At 35.8% G+C, this 20,980-nt stretch overlaps 1 protein-coding gene across 1 annotated transcript in view; it reads left to right on the top strand.

The window, feature by feature from the left end:
* The first annotated feature begins 204 nt into the window (after nucleotides 1-204).
* Nucleotides 205-20,980, top strand: part of Gnat3 (G protein subunit alpha transducin 3) — a 45,945-nt gene continuing 25,169 nt past the window's right edge. Inside the window, exons 1-3 of the mRNA XM_059256472.1 lie at nucleotides 205-322; nucleotides 15,142-15,184; nucleotides 19,780-19,921. Of these exons, the coding sequence (XP_059112455.1) occupies nucleotides 205-322; nucleotides 15,142-15,184; nucleotides 19,780-19,921 (303 nt within the window). The remainder of the gene's footprint in view (nucleotides 323-15,141; nucleotides 15,185-19,779; nucleotides 19,922-20,980) is intronic.

Raw genomic sequence — 20,980 nt, 5'->3', positions numbered from 1 at the left:
CTTTCACTGGAGTTGCATAGCTTTCCCTCCTGATCAGGTGACAGATAGAAAAGATCCCCTTAGTCAAAGCAGAATTAAGAGTGCAGGGACTAGGCTGCTGTCTGCTCTAGTAAGCACTGCTCTTAAGTACTCTATCCACACCACTGCTGCGCTCTGTGTTTGGAAAGTTGAGCAAGTCAACTGACCAGCATCACACCTCAAAAGATGGGAAGTGGAATTAGTTCAGAGAGCAAGGAGTCAGCCAAAAGGTCAAAAGAGCTGGAGAAAAAGCTTCAGGAAGATGCTGAGCGAGATGCGAGAACTGTCAAGCTGCTGCTGCTGGGTAATGTTTCTCCACTGCTGTCAGCATCTGACTTTTGTCTTCATTTATGGCATATTGACTTTTCTCAAATTTTAACTTAAGTGTATTACCCTTGGAGGATTTAGTATAAAATATGTTTAAATTCCTAAATGAACTGATTTTTATGTGTGCCCTATATGTATTTCATAATTTGCTTTATGTTTCATACTTACTACATTATTTAAGAGATAAATATTAGATGCCTCAGTTTACCTCTTTCAAACACTACAGGATATCATTATTAAAAGAAGACTCATAAACATCTATGACTTTGTTGCATTCTATTTGTTTTCTAAATAGCAGCTAAAATCCTTAATGACAAGTCGTAAATGTCTTATTTGTTTAGACAGAGATAAGCTGAGTGTTTAACATCAAAATTAATGTTAAAAGAATTTAGTCTCAAGTTTTATGTACAATAATGACAAGGTACTTAAAATTATATCAAGAGTATTACTAAGACTGCAGGAGCAGTAGTACCTTTAATTTTGCTGTACATTTGAAAATATGGCATTCAGTTCCTTATAGAACTGAATACATTATATTCATTCACGCATGCCACAAATTGTGTGACTGCTTTTCATCACTTCAAAACAAAGAAAAAAATTATGACAACTATAACTTTAATAATCGCTCAATTAACTAAATGAATTAAGGCAATCTATGTGCTGCATATTTTTCATAAACTACTTAACATACAATGGTCACTGACATAAAACAACAGAATTTTTTGGAACTTGTGGGAGATAAATGGGAAGAAAAAACTGGAAGAATTGGACGGAGTAATATTTTAGCTCAGCAGCATGTAAGATTTAAGAGAAATTTAACTGTGGACTTCTGGAGAAAAAGCAGAAAAGGCATAATTTAAGATATTAAAACCTATGATATTTTTTAGCACAAACATACGGCAATATGTATTAGGTAAATATATTGTGTAATCCAGGGGTAACTCAGTAAGAAACATTCAGTGGATTCAACCTTCCATTTTCTTTTTTTTACGTTTTCAGTTTCTCTACATTGAGGCTATTGGCCAACAAGTTAACTGGTTAGCTTTGCTTTTGAAACATTGCTTGTATTACAATATTATATATAATAGGAATTTAAGTCAATACAGAAACAAATCAAAATAAGAGCTTTGACTTATTGACAGTCGTGTATTTACACTGAAGCTAGTTGTATGCAATAGTAATTCATTATTTCAGAATTGTGAATTTATCATGAACCAAATTTCAATTTTTAAGAGTTCTTTTACTCTGCTCCTACTACTAAGTGATTTTTAAAAGCCAATCATGGGCTGTGTCTCTTGTATCTCAAGGAAAGGGTCATGTTCTCTTCTTTCTTGCTGGAGTTCTGTGGCTAGGTTTGCCCATAGGACTCACAAGTAGTCACCTAGAGATTGATGATTTAGGAAGGTGATGGTAAGTGCTCTGAAATCATCAAACATACTTCCCCTGATTGCAGAGAATTCTCAGAGGCCCCACTGTGGAGTCAAAGTAATATGGACATGGCAAAGGCAAATACAATGCAGGAGATCCAGGCTGTCCCAGAAGTGCTTTTCTTGTTCCCTTACAACGGCACAGTGGTGCTCATGGAGAGACAGAGTCTGCTGTCTGTCTCTTTCTTGACTGTGAACGCAACTGACCAACTTTTCAAGCTCATGCCTCCTCGCCCTCCCACTACGGCAGATCTGTACCTTGAGTTTTGCCAAAATAAATCCTTTCTCCCCAAAAATAAACAAACCAACAAATTAAAGACAGGTCTACATGCTGAGCTCAGTTTCCAAATGAATTAATAAGATCAACATACCGTTTTAAAAATATTTTCTCTTATTTTGTAAAAACACAAATTATAAGTCAAATCACTGAAATAGTTATATTACAAATTACCATGACCATATTGTTAAGCATCCACAGAGCTATGGTACTTGAAGTAGGTGTGTTGGAGTAACTGGCCAACCAGACAGGGGATTGTGATGCGGATGAAAGAAGTGAAATAATATAAATAGTCGGCTGAAAATGTGTCATTGAAAAAACAAGGCCCCCCCCCAAAAAAAAACACAATGGTTGAATAAAGAAAATTGAGATTTACATAAATTATGAATGAGAATTGACAGATTACTGATACACATTGACTTCTATAATCAGAAATGCAAAACACACCAGAGAGATATTCATTACAACACAACTCATTATATGTAAAGCTCAGAAATGGAAATGAAAGTACCCCAATTGTCCTTATACTTGTAGGTTTCATTAAGTGAAAGAGTAACTTTTATTAACAGGGATGAGAAAGAATTATCAGTTGCAACATTGTGTCTTTTATTTATCCCAGATGATAATAGTTGCATACATTCTTCTCATATCATGGTATTATTTGCACCAACAATGTATAGGCTGAGCTGCTCAGATTTAATTTAATAAAACAAATCACTCTTTTTGGTTTTCACTATTTTGATTTATATTTGAAATATATGACTATTTTTTGCTTTTGAAATTTGAACTCTACATTTGATTCAGTTGTCAAGTTCAAAACAATAAAATCTGTTTTATTCTCATTTTTAACTGAACTCAAATTATCTACACTGTATTTTCATATTCAACTTGGCTTCATTAAGGCATCGTACTGTGTTTATATAACTAACTCAGCCTTCCTTCTCTCTCATGCTCAAAAGTCTTGGGGTTTTTTGTTTTGTTTTGTTTTGGTTTTTGTTTTTTTGAGACAGTTTCTTTGTGTAGCTTTGGAGCCTGTCCTGGAACTCTCACTCTGTAGACCAGGCTGGCTCCGAACTCACAGAAATTCGCCAAGTACTGGGATTAAAGGCATGTGCCACCACTGCCCAGCTTGGGTTCTTACTGAAACAACATCCATACTCTTTGGTCTTATGATGACTTATTTAGCTTAATTATGGTAGTGACCAATTCTGAATTTAACCCTGTACTTATGAAAAAGAAAATCTACAAAACATGGTGCAATCCACTGCTCACTTTGATCCTCACTGACTAGTGATTTCTGGGTGCTAAAATACAGAACACTAAGTTTCTTACTTGCCATGTACTGTGAAGTAGATGCAAACACTGTGTTAATGGAAATAGGTCTTAGGGAATCTAAAGAGCTGAACCCCTCACAAGTCTCTTCCCCACACTAATGTTTTTGTAGTCTTGTTGTTTGTTTGTTTTTGTTTCTTTAGTTGAGAATCACTATTTTTTTTTCTTTTATTGAAGATAGATCCTTACCTGGTGGTGGTGGCACAAGCCTTTAATCCTAGCACTTAGGAGGCAGAAGAAGGTAGAACTTTGTGAGTTCAAGGCCAGAGTAGTCCAGAACAGCCAGGGCAAGAAACCTTGTCCGAAACTCCCTCCCCTCAAAAGATTCTTATCTCACACAAAATATACAAAGTATCTTGATTATAGTTTCCCCTTCCTCTACTCTTCCCACTTCCTTCCCACCTCCCCTCCCCTCCAGATCCACTTTCTTCCTGTCTCTCACTAGAAAAGAACAGGCTTCTAAGAGATAAAACCAAACATGACAAAAGAAAATATAATAAGATGAAGCAAAAACTATCTTACCAAAGTTGGACACAGCAACCCAATAGAATGAAAAAGTCCCAATAGCAGGTACAAGAATCAGAGATCCACTTATTATCACAGTCAGGAGTCCCATAAAATAATACTAAGTTAATAGCTGTGATATATTCACAGAGGACCTGGTGCAGACCCATGTAGGCCCTTGCTTGCTGCTTCAGTCTCTGTGGGTTCACATGTACCTTGCTCAGTTGATTCAGAGGGTCTTGTTCTCCTGGTGTCCTCCATCCCCTCTGGCTCTTATAATCTTACAACCTCCTCCTCCAGGAATTCCCAGAGCTCTGAGGGAAGGGATTAGATGAAGACCTCCCATTTCGATTCTCATTTCAATGTAATGTCTGACTGTAGGTCTTTTTATCTGTTCCCATCTGCTGCAAGAGGAGGCTTTTCTAATGATGACTGGATAAGACATGGATCTGTAAGAATAGTAGAATATCATTAGGAGTCATTTTATTGATTTTTTTTAAACAGTTGTGTTTAGTTCCACCCTAAATCTCTGGGATTTCTCGACTCTCGTTCTTGACTACCCAAGCAGCATCAAGTATGGGTTCCTTCTCACGGAGTGGGCCTTAAGTCAAATCAGATATTGGTTGGCTACTCCCACAAGTTCTGTGCCACTATTGCCCTAGCATATTTTGCAGGCAGGAGAGACTGTAGGTCAAAGGTTTTGTTACTGGGTTGGTGTCCACGTTTCTCTTTCAGTAGCTTGCAGCATACCTTCCTGCACCAAAGAGACAAGAACATAGGAATGAACGCTCAATGCAGATACCAGCTCAGCTTTTCAATGTTCAATGAACTGTGTGGGTGTCGTCCTTGGCAATGTGGTCCCATGCTCAGTTTGCAGAGAGCAAACCTTTGTTTTAACAACAGCCTGGGATGTTTAGGGATTTACATGGGACACCCTTGGCCAAAAACTCAATTGAATATAATCCAGTCCCATCACTGGAAGCCTCTTCTGCCTACAAGAGATGGCCAGTTGAGACTCTGTATCCCCCATTACTAGAAGTCCTCATTAGGATCACCTTCATATATTCTAGGAAGTTTTCACTGAACTAGATTTTCATATTATCCCTCAAATGCTTCCCAATTTCAGTCATCTCTCCCTCTTATCTCTTCTTCCAACCCTCCATCAACTATCTAATTCCCCCCACTCCTGTCCCCATTTGTCCCTAGTCTACCCATGAAATCTATTTTATTTCTCCCGGGGAGATCCATGTGTCCCCCCGACCCCTACCTCTAGCCCTAGAACCCTCCTCTTTACCTAACCTCTCTGGGTATATAAATTGTAGTTAGGTGATCATTTTCTTAATGGCTAATATCCACTTATAAGTGAATACATACCATATTTGTCTTTCTGAGTCTGAGTTACCTCACTCAAGATGATTTTTTTCTAGTTCCATCCATTTGCCGGAAAATTTCATGTTGCCATTTTTGGAATCTGAAATGTCTGAGAAAAATTTAAACAAATGTTCAAAATCCTTAGCACCAGAGCAATGCAAATCAAAACTACATTGAGATTTCATCTTACACCCTTCAGAATGGTGAAGATCAACAAAATAAGTGACAGCTCATGCTAGCAAGGATGTGGAGCAAGGGGAACACTCCTCTGTTGCTGATGAGAGTGCAAACTTGTACAACCACTATGGAAATCAATATGGCAGTTCCTCAGAAAACTAGGAATCAATCCACCTCAGGACCCAGCTATACCACTCTTGACATATACCCAAAGGATGCTCTATCCTACCACAAAGATACTTGCTCAACTATGTTCATAGTGGCTTCATTCATAATTGCCAGAACTTGGAAACAACCTAGATGTCCCTCAACAGATGAATGGATAAAGAAAACATGGTACATTTATATACAAGAGTACATCCACATCTTTTTGGTCTGTTCTGAGGTCTAATAAGTTAACCCGGGCCATCTAGGTGTCTGTGAGTTTCAAAGTATCCAGCAGAGACTGGTAGACTCACTACTGTATGCACAACTAAAGATAATTACCCCTTTCCTTCTTCCTATATCAGTAGCCAATAGTTCAGCAGGGATGAGGGAGGTTAGGGCCTTACAAGCACTCATCTCCACATCTGACTGACTGTTAACAGGCCTAATTCTGTGCAGAACTAGAACAGGCAACTTCCGCTGCTATGAGTTCACGATTGCAGTGGTTGTGCTAATCCTAAAGGACAGCATTTTGCAATCCCTCTCCCTGTCTTCAAACTCCTACATTGCTTCTTTCCTCTCTTCTATAACGTTCTCTATGTCTTAGACAGAGAAATATAAATGTCTTAGTTAGGACTGAGCATTCAACCACCACCCCTTACTCTTTGCACTTTGGGTAGCCATGTGTCTCTATATTCCCCAAAATTCATTCCATGGAGTAGCTTCTCTGGTAGAGGTTGACAGTAGCCTGTGTTCATGGTCAAAATATGAAGATATAGAAAGCAACTTAAAATATGAAGATATAGAAAGCAACTTGACCCCGTATCAATTTAATTAACCATAGTGAGTTCTCCCTAAGATGTATGACTATACAACCAGATGTTTTCTATTTAGTTTACAGTAACCAGACATAAATTCCCTACTGTGGAGTGGACATAAAATCTGACCATAGAGTAGGAGATTACCCTCAAAACTGTTTTCTTGCTATTGCCCCGTTAGACTTGAATTTTTGGATTCTATAGCAACACTGTACTATTAAAAACGTTTATACAAGTAACATGAGAAGTTAACAAAATTATTTACCTTTCCATGTTGTTGTAAAGAAGGACGGTGTCACATTTTATAATCTGAACAGCCATGGGTCACATGTACCATAAAAATTTCTTTCATTTAAAACATTAGACTAAAGTTCAGAACTCATATCCATATTTAATTTTCTTCCAGTTCCTAATGTACAAATGCATTAATACATACATACTATGAACCTAAGGAAGTGAACTCAAGGCTGGGCAGTGGTGGCACGTGCCTTTAATCCCAGCACTCAGAAGATAGAGCCAGGTGGATCTCTGTTAGGTCAAGGCCAGCCTGGGCTACAGAGTGAGTTCCAGGACAGGCACCAAAGCAACACAGAGAGAAACCCTGTCTCGAAAAACCAAAAAAGATTAAAAAGACATCTTTGAAAACTATTTTTAAAATCTAATAGTCAATATAGAATTTTTGGTAACACTGTTGAACTATGATTAACATACTATATATATTTAAAATATACAATCTGATAAATTTGAAGATAAATATATACTTATGAATATGTCCACAATCTATGTGGTTCACATATTTATAATTTATAACTCTTTAATTATTGTTACCCATATTGATAAGAATAGCACTTAAAACATAAACATAGCAAATTTTTAATTATGTACTGTGGTTTGGTACCTTTAGATAATTTGAACATCATCGGATATTTTCAAGATAAGTATGAAATTGGAAGTTGGATCACGCAAATGATCATTAAAAGGAAAAGACAGAGGACAATATAATGTCTCCTGGGTGAGACGTGTGTAAACAGTTTGCCTGAAGAGAAATTTTATGGAATTTGGGTGTTTATTTTTTATTTATTATTAGAAAAGTTTCTAAGACAAAATAACAAACACAAAATTTGATCTGACCCCATATACTTTCTAATGTAATACATTGAGAAACCACAGTATTTTCATGTAACATTTATATGAATATAGTTACACTAAGTATCATAATCAAACAAAGCATTATTCAATTCTGTATAAGAAAATAGTCCTAAATTTTGGGAAAGTGTTAACACCATAAAAACTATAGTGACAAGAATACAACAAAATAGTCTAAACTTTAAAAGTTAAGGTAACAATAAAAATGTGTTAACTATGATTAGATCTTGAATCTAGGAAATATGAAAAGAATAAAAAGACTGTGTAACAATCAGATGAATTTGAAATTTCAGTGCTTCATCAGAGAACACTGGGATTAAGTTAAAATTTCTCATGCATGTAAATGTTCTTACACTTAACAGAAAATGGCCTTATTACAAGATGCACTTAGAAGTATTCATGGGTTAAGTATCTAATTGCTTTCAAAGGTTTCATCATAACACAACAAGTAATAATACTCACACATACATGCATAAGAATACAAATGTTCACTAATGATAGATAGGCAATATGAAGACATCAGCATTAGTATCTGATAAAGGCAAGCAATGTAAATACAGGATTCTGAAGCACTGTGTTCTCAAACTTCTATCTTTTTAAGTTAGAAGCAAAATGTTTGTGGGAAATAAACAAGTATTGTTCTACTTATTTTAGCAAAATAAAATGGTACTTACTGATACATTTATTTTGCTTTTAAGCTAAACTCTACCAAATCATTCATGGAAAAATCATTTCAACATTATATGAACATTTATAGGAAAGTTTTGTCAGTTCATTGAAAAGATCTGACAGAGACATGAAAGTCTTGCCGTTTTTTCAAAAGAGAAACCAAATTATTGGCAGACTTGTAACAGTATAATATATTAAATATAAAATAAAAGTGGGGAGAGGGGAATTATGTCAAAGATTAATCCCAAAAATAGTGGTTAAATACTATCAGGATGTTCATTGACATTTACCACATCATCACATTAACAGAGAGAGGCATCATTGTATAAGGAGAGGTAAAAAAAATAAATCAATTATTCATCTGTACCTATCAAAAGCAAACTAGAAAGAAAGGTGAATTCCCTTACATAGATAGACTGCAAAAACTAATTATCATACTTAATGATGAAGAACCATTAGTATTGTTGACTATAGACAGTGAACGAGGATTAAAGATGACTAGTGGGCTTCCTGTCCACAGAACAGTCTCTGACATTTTCTTGCCCTTGAATTTCCCTTTGACAAATTCCAGGCGGGTACCAGGAATTTGGGTGAAGGTGCACAGGCATGAATTTTCGTCGAGTGGGTTTAGTTGAGAACAGACAGTGATGGAACAAATCAAGAATGTGAATGATGGGAATTTGCAGAAAATAAATACTAGCCCAATGCTCTTTTTTTTTTTTTTTTTTTTTTTTTTTTGGTTTTTCGAGACAGGGTTTCTCTGTGTAGCTTTGCTCCTTTTCCTGGAACTCACTTGGTAGCCCGGGCTGGCCTCGAACTCACAGAGATCCACCTGGCTCTGCCTCCCGAGTGCTGGGATTAAAGGCGTGCGCCACCACCGCCCGGCTTTTTTTTTCTTTTTTATGACTTAAAACTAATAGAAGTTTGAGAAAATAGTACTTCAGAAATCTGTTTCAAATAAACAAAGTGGCATGTAATAGACGTCCTTATTGCAGTTCAAAAAAAAATCTTAGCTATTATTTGTGTCTGACTTCATGTGGAAAAATATAGAAATCTCTTAAAAACTATGGGCTAAATATTAGGAAGAAATATGACAAAACAGCAAGGTAAAAACAAAAAGGAAGACAAACTAATCATGACTGTATTTTGAAAAGCATTCTATTTTTAAAAAGTTGAGGCTGAAGTTGCTTCCTTATGCTGCTGTACCTGAAGGCCAGTGCTCGCAAACACGGCAGCTAATCTCAGAACCCTGGTCCTGACATGGAGTGGTCAGAGTGGAAGAAGTCCTGTATTTATGATAGTCCATAAGAAAGTATGAAAAGAATGGAAGGGCTAGAGAGATGACTAAGATGGATATGAGTGCTTACTGCTCTTCAGGGGACCTGAGTTCAGTCCCCAGACCCCACATCAGGTGGCACACAGCTGCCTGTAACTCCACCTGCAGGGGATTTGATGCTCTCTCTGGCTCTCTTGGAGTTTACCGTTGTGAGTATATATCCAAAGACACACATAAACAAGTTCTTAAAATACAATAAAATGTAAAACTATAAGTAAAAGAGTGGAAGATACTGTCCTTGAAGGATCTTTCAAAGGATAAAAGTGCATTCTTCACATCTGAAGAGGCTTCTAGTACTTTCTACAGTATTCTCCAAGTCATTTGCATCTGTAATTTAATCTCCCAAAGCCCTAAAATGTACACACTAACACCAAGATTTGATAAACAAGGAAAACGACATTCACAGAGATAAAAATTTAATCATACTGCCTAGTAAAAGACAAAAATGTACAGAAGCTAAATTAAGTTACATAAACAAAATGTATTTCTTTAACTCCAAATGCACATGTACAATAGTTACTTTTTCTTTTCTTTTCTTTCTCTTTTCGTATTTTAGTCCAGGCTATTGAGTGGCTGTCATGTAGAAGAGAAAAAAGTCTTTAATTTTACTCATGAGAATTACTGAGTAGAACAAGTTATTCCTTTAAAAAGAGTAAATATAATGAGGAGCTGACACTTTCATACAAATAATGTCTATGACAGCACAGCTTTCACTTTACCTTAAAACAGTTAAATAAGTCTTGAAACCATTTAAATATTTCACTACTAATTCATACACAGAAACAATGTAACAAGGCAGCATTAGCAGGAGAATTGAGAGTTTATTTGAAGGTAGATCTAGAATTTGTATGAGTACATTCATCTCTACAGTTCTCATTCCTCTCATGCATAGAACAACATTATCTACAAGGCTGGCTCATTCTAACTTTCTTTCTGCTGCACAATTATATGATTGTAATGGTCTAGAAAATTATCATACGTATGAATATATGTCAAGTTATTTAATCTCATCTTGTCTGCTTTAGCCAAATGAGCAATCAAGCCTTGTGTGTGTTCAGCAGAATTCAGTTACACCTATGACTATTGTGCAGATTTAAAATTCTTATTCATATTTCTGCATAACAATAATTTTATTTATCTTTTATTATTTACAATATTTTTGCACATTAAAATAGAAATTAAATATAATTTTTTTATTTATTTAATTATTATTTGAAACATTATCTTCTTCAAAGTAAATATGTGTCTTGTAAAAATTCCTTTGGTACTCTTTAGCCCAGAAATTAATGTTAGTTCTGACCACAATTTAGAAGGAAGGAGCTATTTGGGGACATACTCAGCACATGCAAGCATGCTGTCAAGTGTATATTTAGCCCTGTAACATGATCTAATCCTACAAGAATGGAGTAGTGATTGTGGACTAAGAGCTACAATCAGTGTGAGAATGGGAATGAACAGTTCATTTCTGAGGAACTTTGAGATGGAGTCTTAAATAATGAAGGGGATTTTTGGATAGCTGGGTTTTTTTTCTGTATGAATTATGCCAATATTGCAGTTAACTATATGGGACCTTCGCTTAGAACACTAAACTCACTATACAGAGCAAAGAAAATATTTTTAAGATTTTAAAAATCTTTAAAAGCTACCTTATCTGCTATTTTAAAGTAACTAATTGTTCTGCCTACCTTAGGCACATCATTAGTTATCTGATAAGATTCGGAAGACAGCTGCTTGGCTTGAACTGTTTGGGGGGCACCCAGGCAGGGGATCGGGATCTGTCTCTGGGTCTATGGGCAGGCTTCTGGAACCCGGTGCCTGTGGTGTGACACCTTGCACAGCCTTGGTGCAGTGGGAAGGGGCTTGGACCTGCCTAGGCTCAGTGTGCTAGGCTCTGCTGACTCCCCATGGGAGACCTCGATTTGGGGGATGTGGGGATGTGGGGTGGCTTGGGAAAGAGGGCTGGGGTGGGAGGAGGGAGGAGGGGGGATCTGTGGATAGTATGTGGAGTGAGTAGAAAATTTCTTAATAAAGAAAAAATGAAAGAAAAAAAAGAAGAACTTAGAGTCTCAGTGACCCTAGCTTGCTTCCAAGCAGCTTGGCCCACCGTGTTAGGCATTTTTCTGACACTGTAGTAAACATCTGTAATAATCAATTTATTAAAGAGAAAAGATATATTTTAGCTCATAAAAAACAAAGAATTGTTGTATGTTCACAGTGCCTTTAGTCTCAGAAATAATTGGGAAATTCCAGTTCTTAGTGTTATCAGTATGATTATCATCTGATTTTTACTGCTACTCCCAGTATTCCTGGATTTCACGTCCATGGTTCCAAGTAATTAAAGATTAAAAATGCTTTAAAATTTGCAACTGTATTGAACACAGAGATTTTTATTCTCATCATTTTATCAACAATAGAGAATAACAACCGGTTATATCACATTTACATTACAGTTGGAATTATATATCATCTAGTGGTTTAAAGCACAGTGGTAAGTATGCATAGGCTATGAGCCGATATGATATCCTATTATATCACAGACCTGAGTATATGAGTTTTGTGCTTTCAAGGGACTCTGTGAATCAACCTAGTTTGTTGCCAGTGGATAAGAAAAGTTTGTTATTACTCTGAATGTACATTTACCCTCTGGCACAGCCTAAAAGTCACCTTTGTCGGGGTTGAGGATTTAGCTCAGTGGTAGAGCGCTTGCCTAGCAAGCACAAGGCCCTGGGTTTGACCCTCAGCTCCAAAAAAAAAAAAAAAAAAAGTCACCTTTGTCCTCCAAATGTGTGACACAGTTTTGATTATTCTATAACAGAGAAATACAATGGAATGTTTTAATCTGGCCAGTAGTGCTTCCCTAGTGCTATCATTTTTTTTCATGATCTGTGGCACATGGAATCATATAATTCTGGAATCTTATGTATGCGTGTGCTATGATGGAGATGAAACTCATGGCCTCGCACATACTAGACATATGCTCTACCTATAAGCTGTATCCTGTTCCAAAATTCTTACAAAATTTTCTTGTTTTCTAAAAGTTGCTATTTCATTTCATTGAAAACACTCCGTGAATAATTTTTATTTTGTTACAGGAATCATAGACAATATATAATGTCTTTAAAGTTTTAATTGATATTCAAAAATGAAACATTCTCTGCTCAGTTTCAAAATGCTGCAGTTTTTTCGCCCCAGCAGTACCTCTTTCCCTGACCCAAGTACAGTGCTAAGTAAAGCTGCGTGGGGTAGGACTGACGCTCCTGCTCAAGTTGTTGGTTTCCTCTCACATTCCCACAGCTGGGAATTTTCAAGTCAGTGAAACTAGATACAAGTGTTTGCTGTGGTGGGGTGAGACCCTGTGAAGCTGTCTCCTGCACCTGGGAACACTTGGCTCCCAATATCCTCTTCCTCTGCTTGTGGCTGCAGATCCAGGGCTAGATTACAGTTTGTGGTGGGCCTGAGAACCCACAGGCCCTAGTTTTAATATCACCACTGCAGAAGTCAATGAAAAAAATAAGTCTGTGAAGGAATATTGGCAAATTACTGTGCTTGATTTTTGTGTTTATTGGCTTTGTTTTCAACTTCCATGACCTGTGGTCGAAAGCACACTAGCATAGTAAAGGAGGAGAGTCATGGCACTTTATGCAAGAGGAAGATCAGTGCCTAACCACCTGTCATGAAGCCTTGTATACTACAGTCTTACTCTTCTTTTTGTATCATACGTGGTAGGCAGTTGTTCAGACAACTGCAGAAATCAAATACATTAAGACATGCCAGGCACAATAAATACTTGCTGCCACACAGAGTTAAATTTAGATGCCTCTGTATCTCTTCCTCCAGGCTCAGAAATCGTGTAAAATCATATAGAAATATTTCAATGGAAAAAAATTGTCTCATACAAAAGACAAGATCTATTTTTTTAAATTTATTTTTCCTTTAAAATAATTTGATACAATGCATTTTGATTGCATTGTGTTTTTTCTCCCCAAGTCCTCCCAACCCTCTACCCACCCAGTTTCAGGACCTCTCTCTCCCTACCCCTTCTCAAAAATCAAAACAAACAAAGACAATAAAACAATAAAAATCAAAACAAAATAAACCACACCAGAAAAAAAAACCATAAATAGAAGGAGTCTGCTTTCTGTTGGTGCATTGGTCCTGGGCGCTGGACCTGCACTGGAGTGAGGCAGGCACACTCAGGGACACGCCTTTGGAGGAAACTGAGTTGCTTTTGCTAAGAGGTATTAATTGCAAATAGCTTCTTGGTTAAGGTTAGGTTATTTTTTAAATATACCTTCAAAGAATTATTTCTTTCATGTGAAATTTATCTTACCCATGGATACGATGAAAAATTAAAATGATACATGAAAAATTTTAAGTGTGGAGAAGAAGGTAAACACTACAGGAAAAGTGAATATCAAGTAGTTGTAGGTGGAATTAAAAATCTACATAGGCCTGGCAGTGTTGGCGCATGCCTTTAATCCCAGCACTCGGGAGGCAGAGCCAAGTGGATCTCTGTGAGTTCAACGCCAGCCTGGTCTACAAAGCAAGATCCAGGACAGGCACCAAAACTACACAGAGAAACCTTGTCTCAAAAACACCAAAAAAAACCAAAAAAAACAAAACTACATAGTGGTGTCAGGGTACTCTAATTAATATTCATAAATATTATTTCAAATATTATTTGAGTTATCATAGTTTTGCTTATGTTAAAATTATGGTACTTCGATAAATCAAGATAACTGTTTGCCATACAGATACAAGAAAAGAAACCTAGGGCATGACTTGTGATATCTATACTTTTAGTTTTCATTTCTCAAAAAAAATGTTCTTAAACTCAAGAGAGATTCAAGAAGTATCTCCAAAAGGTCCCAATTGACAACCTAAAACAGCCACTAACTTTTCACTATGAGTTCTTATTTTCTATGTTAAGAATCATGTGCATTTGGGATCTCTCTATATGATGCTTCAAAAGGTAAGTGGATGCCCAAATGTTTCACAGTGTGGGTCATAAACTAACAACACATGTTGCAGATAAGGGTGACTGTAATAGCTGCAGTAAAACTGCTGGTTCCTCATACCTATCTCTGTGCATCCAGATCCAATGACATGAGACATGCCCATGTCACCTCCCATACATACATTAGGGATCCTTGAAGTTATTTAGAGTTTTCAAGACTCTTCATTTATTTGGATAAAGGAAATTTTAGCTATGTACAAAGGTATTATAGGCTGTTGAGGAGAACATCATGTCTCAGTCAGGTTAGACTTGTATTTGAGCAGTTCTGGAAATAAAGTTATTTATGGTTTTCTTCTTTCACTGTTTATTAAAATAGAGATACAAAGACTCATCTTAGGAGGCCAAGAGCTATTTAGAGTCTGAAATTTTGGGTTACATCTTTGTATTGCCAATCCAGATATATAAACATCTCAAATCATGTTTAAATATAAAATATAATTTTCTCTATTAGTACACCATTTTCCCTTAGAAGTTACACAAATGGAGGTGTCAAAATTCATACACGATAAATTAGTAGGTTTTAATATTCATACAAATTCGGTGTATCAATTAATAACATTTGCTTCATTTTGTTTCAGGAGCAGGTGAATCTGGAAAAAGTACTATTGTTAAACAAATGAAGTAGGTACAGAACTATTCCAAATGTTTACTATTTGATGTTTATCTATGCGTTGAACAATTCTGTGTTAATTATTTATTTTAGTTTTTATTATGATATTATGTCTTTTTATCTTTTCCTTTTCTCCCTACAAATCCTCCCACAGTTGCCTCTTGGTCCTTTCCATAATCATTGTTACTTTTTTTTCATTAATTTTTGTTACATATTTATAAGTACAATCTGCTCATAAAGTCTCATAAACATGACCGACTAATCATGGTGAAATAAGACTACACTAATGCACATGCTAACGAGGACAGTGGAAGCCCAGGAGGCTTCAGCCCTACCCAAAGAACTACAGGCAAGTAAGGAACATGGACGGCTGGAGAAATAGTCTTTCCCAGATAAGAGCATACATCCACCATCAAATGGCCAGCCCTGAACACCGGCATACAAGTATTATTATACAGGCTGATAAAATCTTTCAAAAATGCTTTGCGAGTCTCTTTTCAGAATTCAAGTAACCTCTTCAGAATTTACAGACTTTTATGAGTGTTCAAATATTACTTGTATTGTTTAACAAAGACTGCAATTTCTATTTTTCCTTTGAACGGTGCATTTCAGAAATATTATTGCTAGTAGCTATGTTTTATTTATATTAACACTCAAATTAACTAACTTATTAACAATGAGGGTGTAAGCCAAAAACATTTGAAATATGTCAATCAAGAATCCATTTGAAATTAAGAAGGAATAATATTTTAACATTGTATTTTTTCTATATGGATGTAAGTATTTGTTCATTGATATCACTCAAACAGATTTTGATGTGTTATTACATTTTTTAACTTTATTCTTTATAATGGGATAACTGCCTAAATTTCTGAATGAAGAAGTATAAACGCAATTGCCATGAATAAAAACTGCAATGATAAATTAATAAAATGAAGTTAGATATCAGTGATGAAGTGCTCTTTTTCTCTTTGATATTATAATGCCATGCAATTTGCTTATCAACTATTATTTAAGCTCCAGTTTGGAAATCTCACCTATAGGTGCCAGTAAATATTTGTGCTGTCTCCAAAACATGGTTTTATAACCAGCTTTTGGTCAATCCTAAGAACAGAGTTATCTCTCATGCATTTACATCATTATTGTTTTCTACCACCCTGTTATTTAGGACATAATCAAACTTGAAGTTATCTTATACTTTTTACATATCTATTATTTATATGGATTAAGTATAGGTTTTTAATGAATAGCTATTTTGCTATATTAAAAAGAAAGCTTTTAAATATTAAATCATGTATAAAATCAGACAAAAAATAGAAAACTGGAAACAAAGCCAACAATGAATATTATAGATATATGTTAACTACCATAACATATAAAAGGATATAGGAATTATGTAAAAACAGTAATCCGACCAATATATGTAAATAAAGGAGAACCAATGAGCAGTTTGGGAAAGAGAATTCTATTACCTGTTACAAAGAAGATAAATTATACAATTCATTTAAACTTTACTACCTATAAAATAAAATTTAAATCAATAATTGGGCATTTTTTGTCATGAGAAATTATGAAAATATAATTTCAAATTATTCCTATAAGCCTTACATTCAGGAGGCTGATGCAGGAGAATCACAGCAAGTTTGAGGCCAGTCAGTGTTACATATAGTGAGTACCATAGCAACCAGAGCTATGATGTAAGACTGTCTCAAAAAGCGAAACTATAGTATTAATCTAAAATTATTATGAGTGAAGATTACAAAAATGAATATTTCTTACCACTATTTTTAGATACATTTGGCAAAAAAAAAGTAGATATAATTTTTTCTAAATCGACCACAAATGTAGGCCTGGAGAGATGGTTTGGCTGTTAAGTGTACTTGCTGCCTTTGTATAGGATGGAGGTTAGGCTCCCAGCACCCTTATGGCAACTTAAAACCATCCGCAACTCCAGCTGCAGGGTGTCTGGTACCCTCTTCTGGTCTCTCAAAGCAACAGGCACATGCAGAAGGTTCAGGCAAACGATTCATACATAAAAAATGAAACTAAATCTTAAAAACTGGGTAAGTCATAAGTATTTTTTAGCTAGACATAGTTCCAAGAAGCGGCAACAGGAATTTGAAATATGTATAACATAAAAATAATTTAAGTATGCAAAGTATCAAAATATAAATAAAATAAGATTTCTGTAACTATATAAAGTGGTAAAATTAAAGACAAAGAATCCTAAATTCAAAGAAAGTACAAGCACTGGGCTGTGGTGGTGCATGCCTTTTATCCCAGCACTCGGGAGACAGAGGAAAGTGGATCTTTGTGAGTTTGAGGCCAGCCTGGGCTGCGGAGTGAGTTCCAGGAAAGGCACCAAAGCTACACAGAGAAACCCTGCCTTGAAAAACCAAAAACCAAAAACCAAAAAAAAAAAAAAAAGAAAGAAAGAAAGAAAGAAAGTGCAAGCAATCTATTTGCAAACTGTTGAAATTATTCCTCATTCACTTGTGTTACTATGAAGTTACTGCATAGGTATATGACAATGTTTGACCAACACCAGGTCTTAGTACACGCCCAAAGCTCAATAACTGTGTGCCTCCATTCACTTGCACTGCTTCTTGTGTCTATAAAATCCCCTTCCTTTTGACCATCTCGAAAGAGCTCATTATGTAAAAATAACAAGCTCATTATTTCTACTATTTTTTGTCTTTTTTTATATCTACCCATAATAGAACTTAGCACAATTTTCCTAATGTTTCTTTCCATACACAGATGTGACTAGAACCTTTTATAAAGCATAGCAATCTATTAAAATGATAATTTTTTCTACAATTTGGTACTTCCATTAGAAATTTTATCATCATGGAAAGGTTTCATGGATATGCTCTCTGAATCATGTGTGACTTTAGTGGCCATTTAAGGATTTAAAAATGCAGTTTTCTGTAACATGACTGGTGATTGCAGTGTGCAGTAGATGTTGCATAGACTGGAATTCCACTATAGACCTAATGGGAGGAGAGTCAGGTGTGATTCATTCATTTATTTCAGTATATAATGAAAAACAAAAATGTCCAAAAAAATCTTACTACTTTGAAAAGAGTCAAGAGCCAACTTAGAGCTAGACACTTCTTTCCAGAAGAAATGAAATTAAGTGGCTGCTTCTATGATATTTTCCCTCATAGTTTGATGAGTCATCAGAATTTATGTTACTGAACGAATCCAAATGCCCCACATTTACTCATAATTACCATTTTAAGTTTAACAATTAAAGTCATTTTTTTCTGTTTTAATTTTGGACAGAGGACTGAGATTTATTCAACAGTCTTACTTTGATCTATTTATAAATATGCCTTTCTGCATTTTTATGGTCTATGTCACCATCTATTTTTGTTTTTGTTGGTTTTGGTTATTCAAGTGATTTAACAGGTTAATGCAGCAAGATAAACATGGTCCTATTGAATATAAAAATGAGCATTTGTTGGTAATCAAATTTAAAGACAAGATTAAAACAATAGAGGCTTCTTCACTCCTCTCAGTGCCTGTTCCTTTCATTTGATGGTTCTTCAAAGGCATTGAAGAGGTGTTTGTGCTGAGTTTGACCCCTAAGCTGCAGCTTCCATGTGTATAGACACAAGATAAATCTTGAGAAAAGCGACACTCAAAATCAAGCACAAAGCAATTTAAAAACAATATAAAGAAAAGAATGACAGAAAGAAATGAAAATTTAGGTCAGGTGGTGGTGGTGCATGCCTCTAATCCCAGCACTGGGGAGGCAGAGACAGGTAGATCTCTGAGTTTGAGGCTAGCCTGGGCTACAGAGCGAGTTCCAGGAAAGGCTCCAAAGCTAAAAAAAGAAAGAAAGAAATGAAAATTTATCACACAGCAAAGATGCAAAGACACACAATTAGTATCAGCACAGATTTTAGCTTTAATGGGAAAATCTATTTTAAGCTACTATTCTTAAACTCTCTGTCAAACCCTGATTTGTGAGTGAATGAGTGGAAGGAAGAGAGCAGCCCGGCCCAATCTGGGAAACTCGGCTCCGAGAACCCAGAAGCACGTACACATACAAGGGAAAGGCAAGGCATCCAGCAGAAAGCAATTACTTGCAATTAAAAGAAAATGCCTTTGTTAATGCTGTAAATAGAACACAGGCACTCCTACTTCCCAGTGTTTCTTAAGAGATAGGAAAAGCCAGGACTGTTCTGCTGAGTGACTTCACATCCTCTAGACATCACGGTGTAAACATGACACAGGGTTCAGGTCTTTGTGCACATAGCTGACCTAGCAATCAGGGAATTTTCTTCTTGAAAAAAGGAATCTGTGTTCTAAATAAAGTGTTTGTGATTCACATATTTGAAAAAGTATTTTATCTAGAATAAGTCTTAAATTCTTATATTCAGCATATGTTCTCCCCATGACCCAAAGAGCATTATATGAAAAGACAATGAATGGTAATTTCAGAACTATTAAATTGTCTAGACTCAGCACACACACATTATCAAAATCCTTCCTCTTTAAGGTGTATATACTGTGCTTTTATTGAAGCAACTTATTATTGATGGTCATTTGTGCTACACCAGTTCAACTCACAAAGCCCTTTCATGTTTAATTGTAGGATCATCCATAAGAATGGTTATAGTAAACAAGAATGCATGGAATTTAAAGCAGTGATCTACAGTAACACACTGCAGTCAATCTTAGCCATTGTGAAAGCTATGACAACACTTGGGATTGAGTATGTGAATCCCAGAAGTGGAGTAAGTATGTCCATGTCATAATTATATGACCCAGGTGGAATTTGAGCCAAGGAATCATAGGATTGTGTTTGTTGTCCTATTCTATGTCAAAAGAACATAATATAATTATTTTGCAAATATTAACTATCTCCAACTTAAATTTTTCCATTTTTCTCTGAATGAAACCTCTCTTTTCCATTGTTCACTATAATTTTATTAAGCAGTAATTGTTTTTTAGGATTTAAACCTAATATTAAATATAAGAACATAAGAAAGAAACATAGCTGTACTATGGTTTATAATATAGCATCCAGACGATTTTTTCTGCATTTTAATTAATAATAATTTCACACATTATGATGCTTTAAAAATGTACTTACTTTTAAAATAGATAATATGCAAAAACTATTAATATGTAAATTATGAGTATATTATTGTCTAAAAGTGACCCCACTCACAAAATAAAAGCATTAAAAACATTATTTCCGCAAGGCCCCTCCCCGATCAGCTGGTCACCTCCAGAGGGCATTAACTGAGCAGTCCCCTGTGGAATCAGTGTACAGGAGCAATAAGCGCAGGAAGAACCATATGCAAGATTAGTGTGAAACACAAAACTGCGTTCCTCTTCTCCTTCCCTCCCCAGGCATCCAGTATGGGGGTGACCATCTAGATGAGCAGTGGAAGTTATCAAGATGAGAAGGAAAATGGCCATCTCTACACTGTTTATTTTACAGGAAAGGGTAAATCCCCTTTCTTCCCTCAGTTTTCTCAGAGAGGGATGGGGAGGGGGAAGTGAGAAAGAGAGTGGAGAAATACTAAGACTAAGCATACTTTAGGGCAAATCCTTTGCAAAGTCTGCTGTCTATGTTCTAAAATCTTCCTTTTCTAGCTTTCCCCACAATTTGGCTCTGGTCAAGTTTTCCACTTCTCTGGCTCCACCTTCCTTCACAAGTGTAAAAGGGACACTTGGAGAGGAACTTCAAGACCCCCTCATCTTTATCATTTGATGATTTATTGAACCTATTCTATTTATAGCTATTTTGCTACCTCTGTCTCTGGCTTTTCTTAAGCACATAGAAT

Source organism: Peromyscus eremicus, chromosome 3, assembly GCF_949786415.1.
Source record: "Peromyscus eremicus chromosome 3, PerEre_H2_v1, whole genome shotgun sequence".
Taxonomy (NCBI): Eukaryota; Metazoa; Chordata; class Mammalia; order Rodentia; family Cricetidae; genus Peromyscus; species Peromyscus eremicus.
This window is presented reverse-complemented; position numbering and strand designations above follow the sequence as displayed.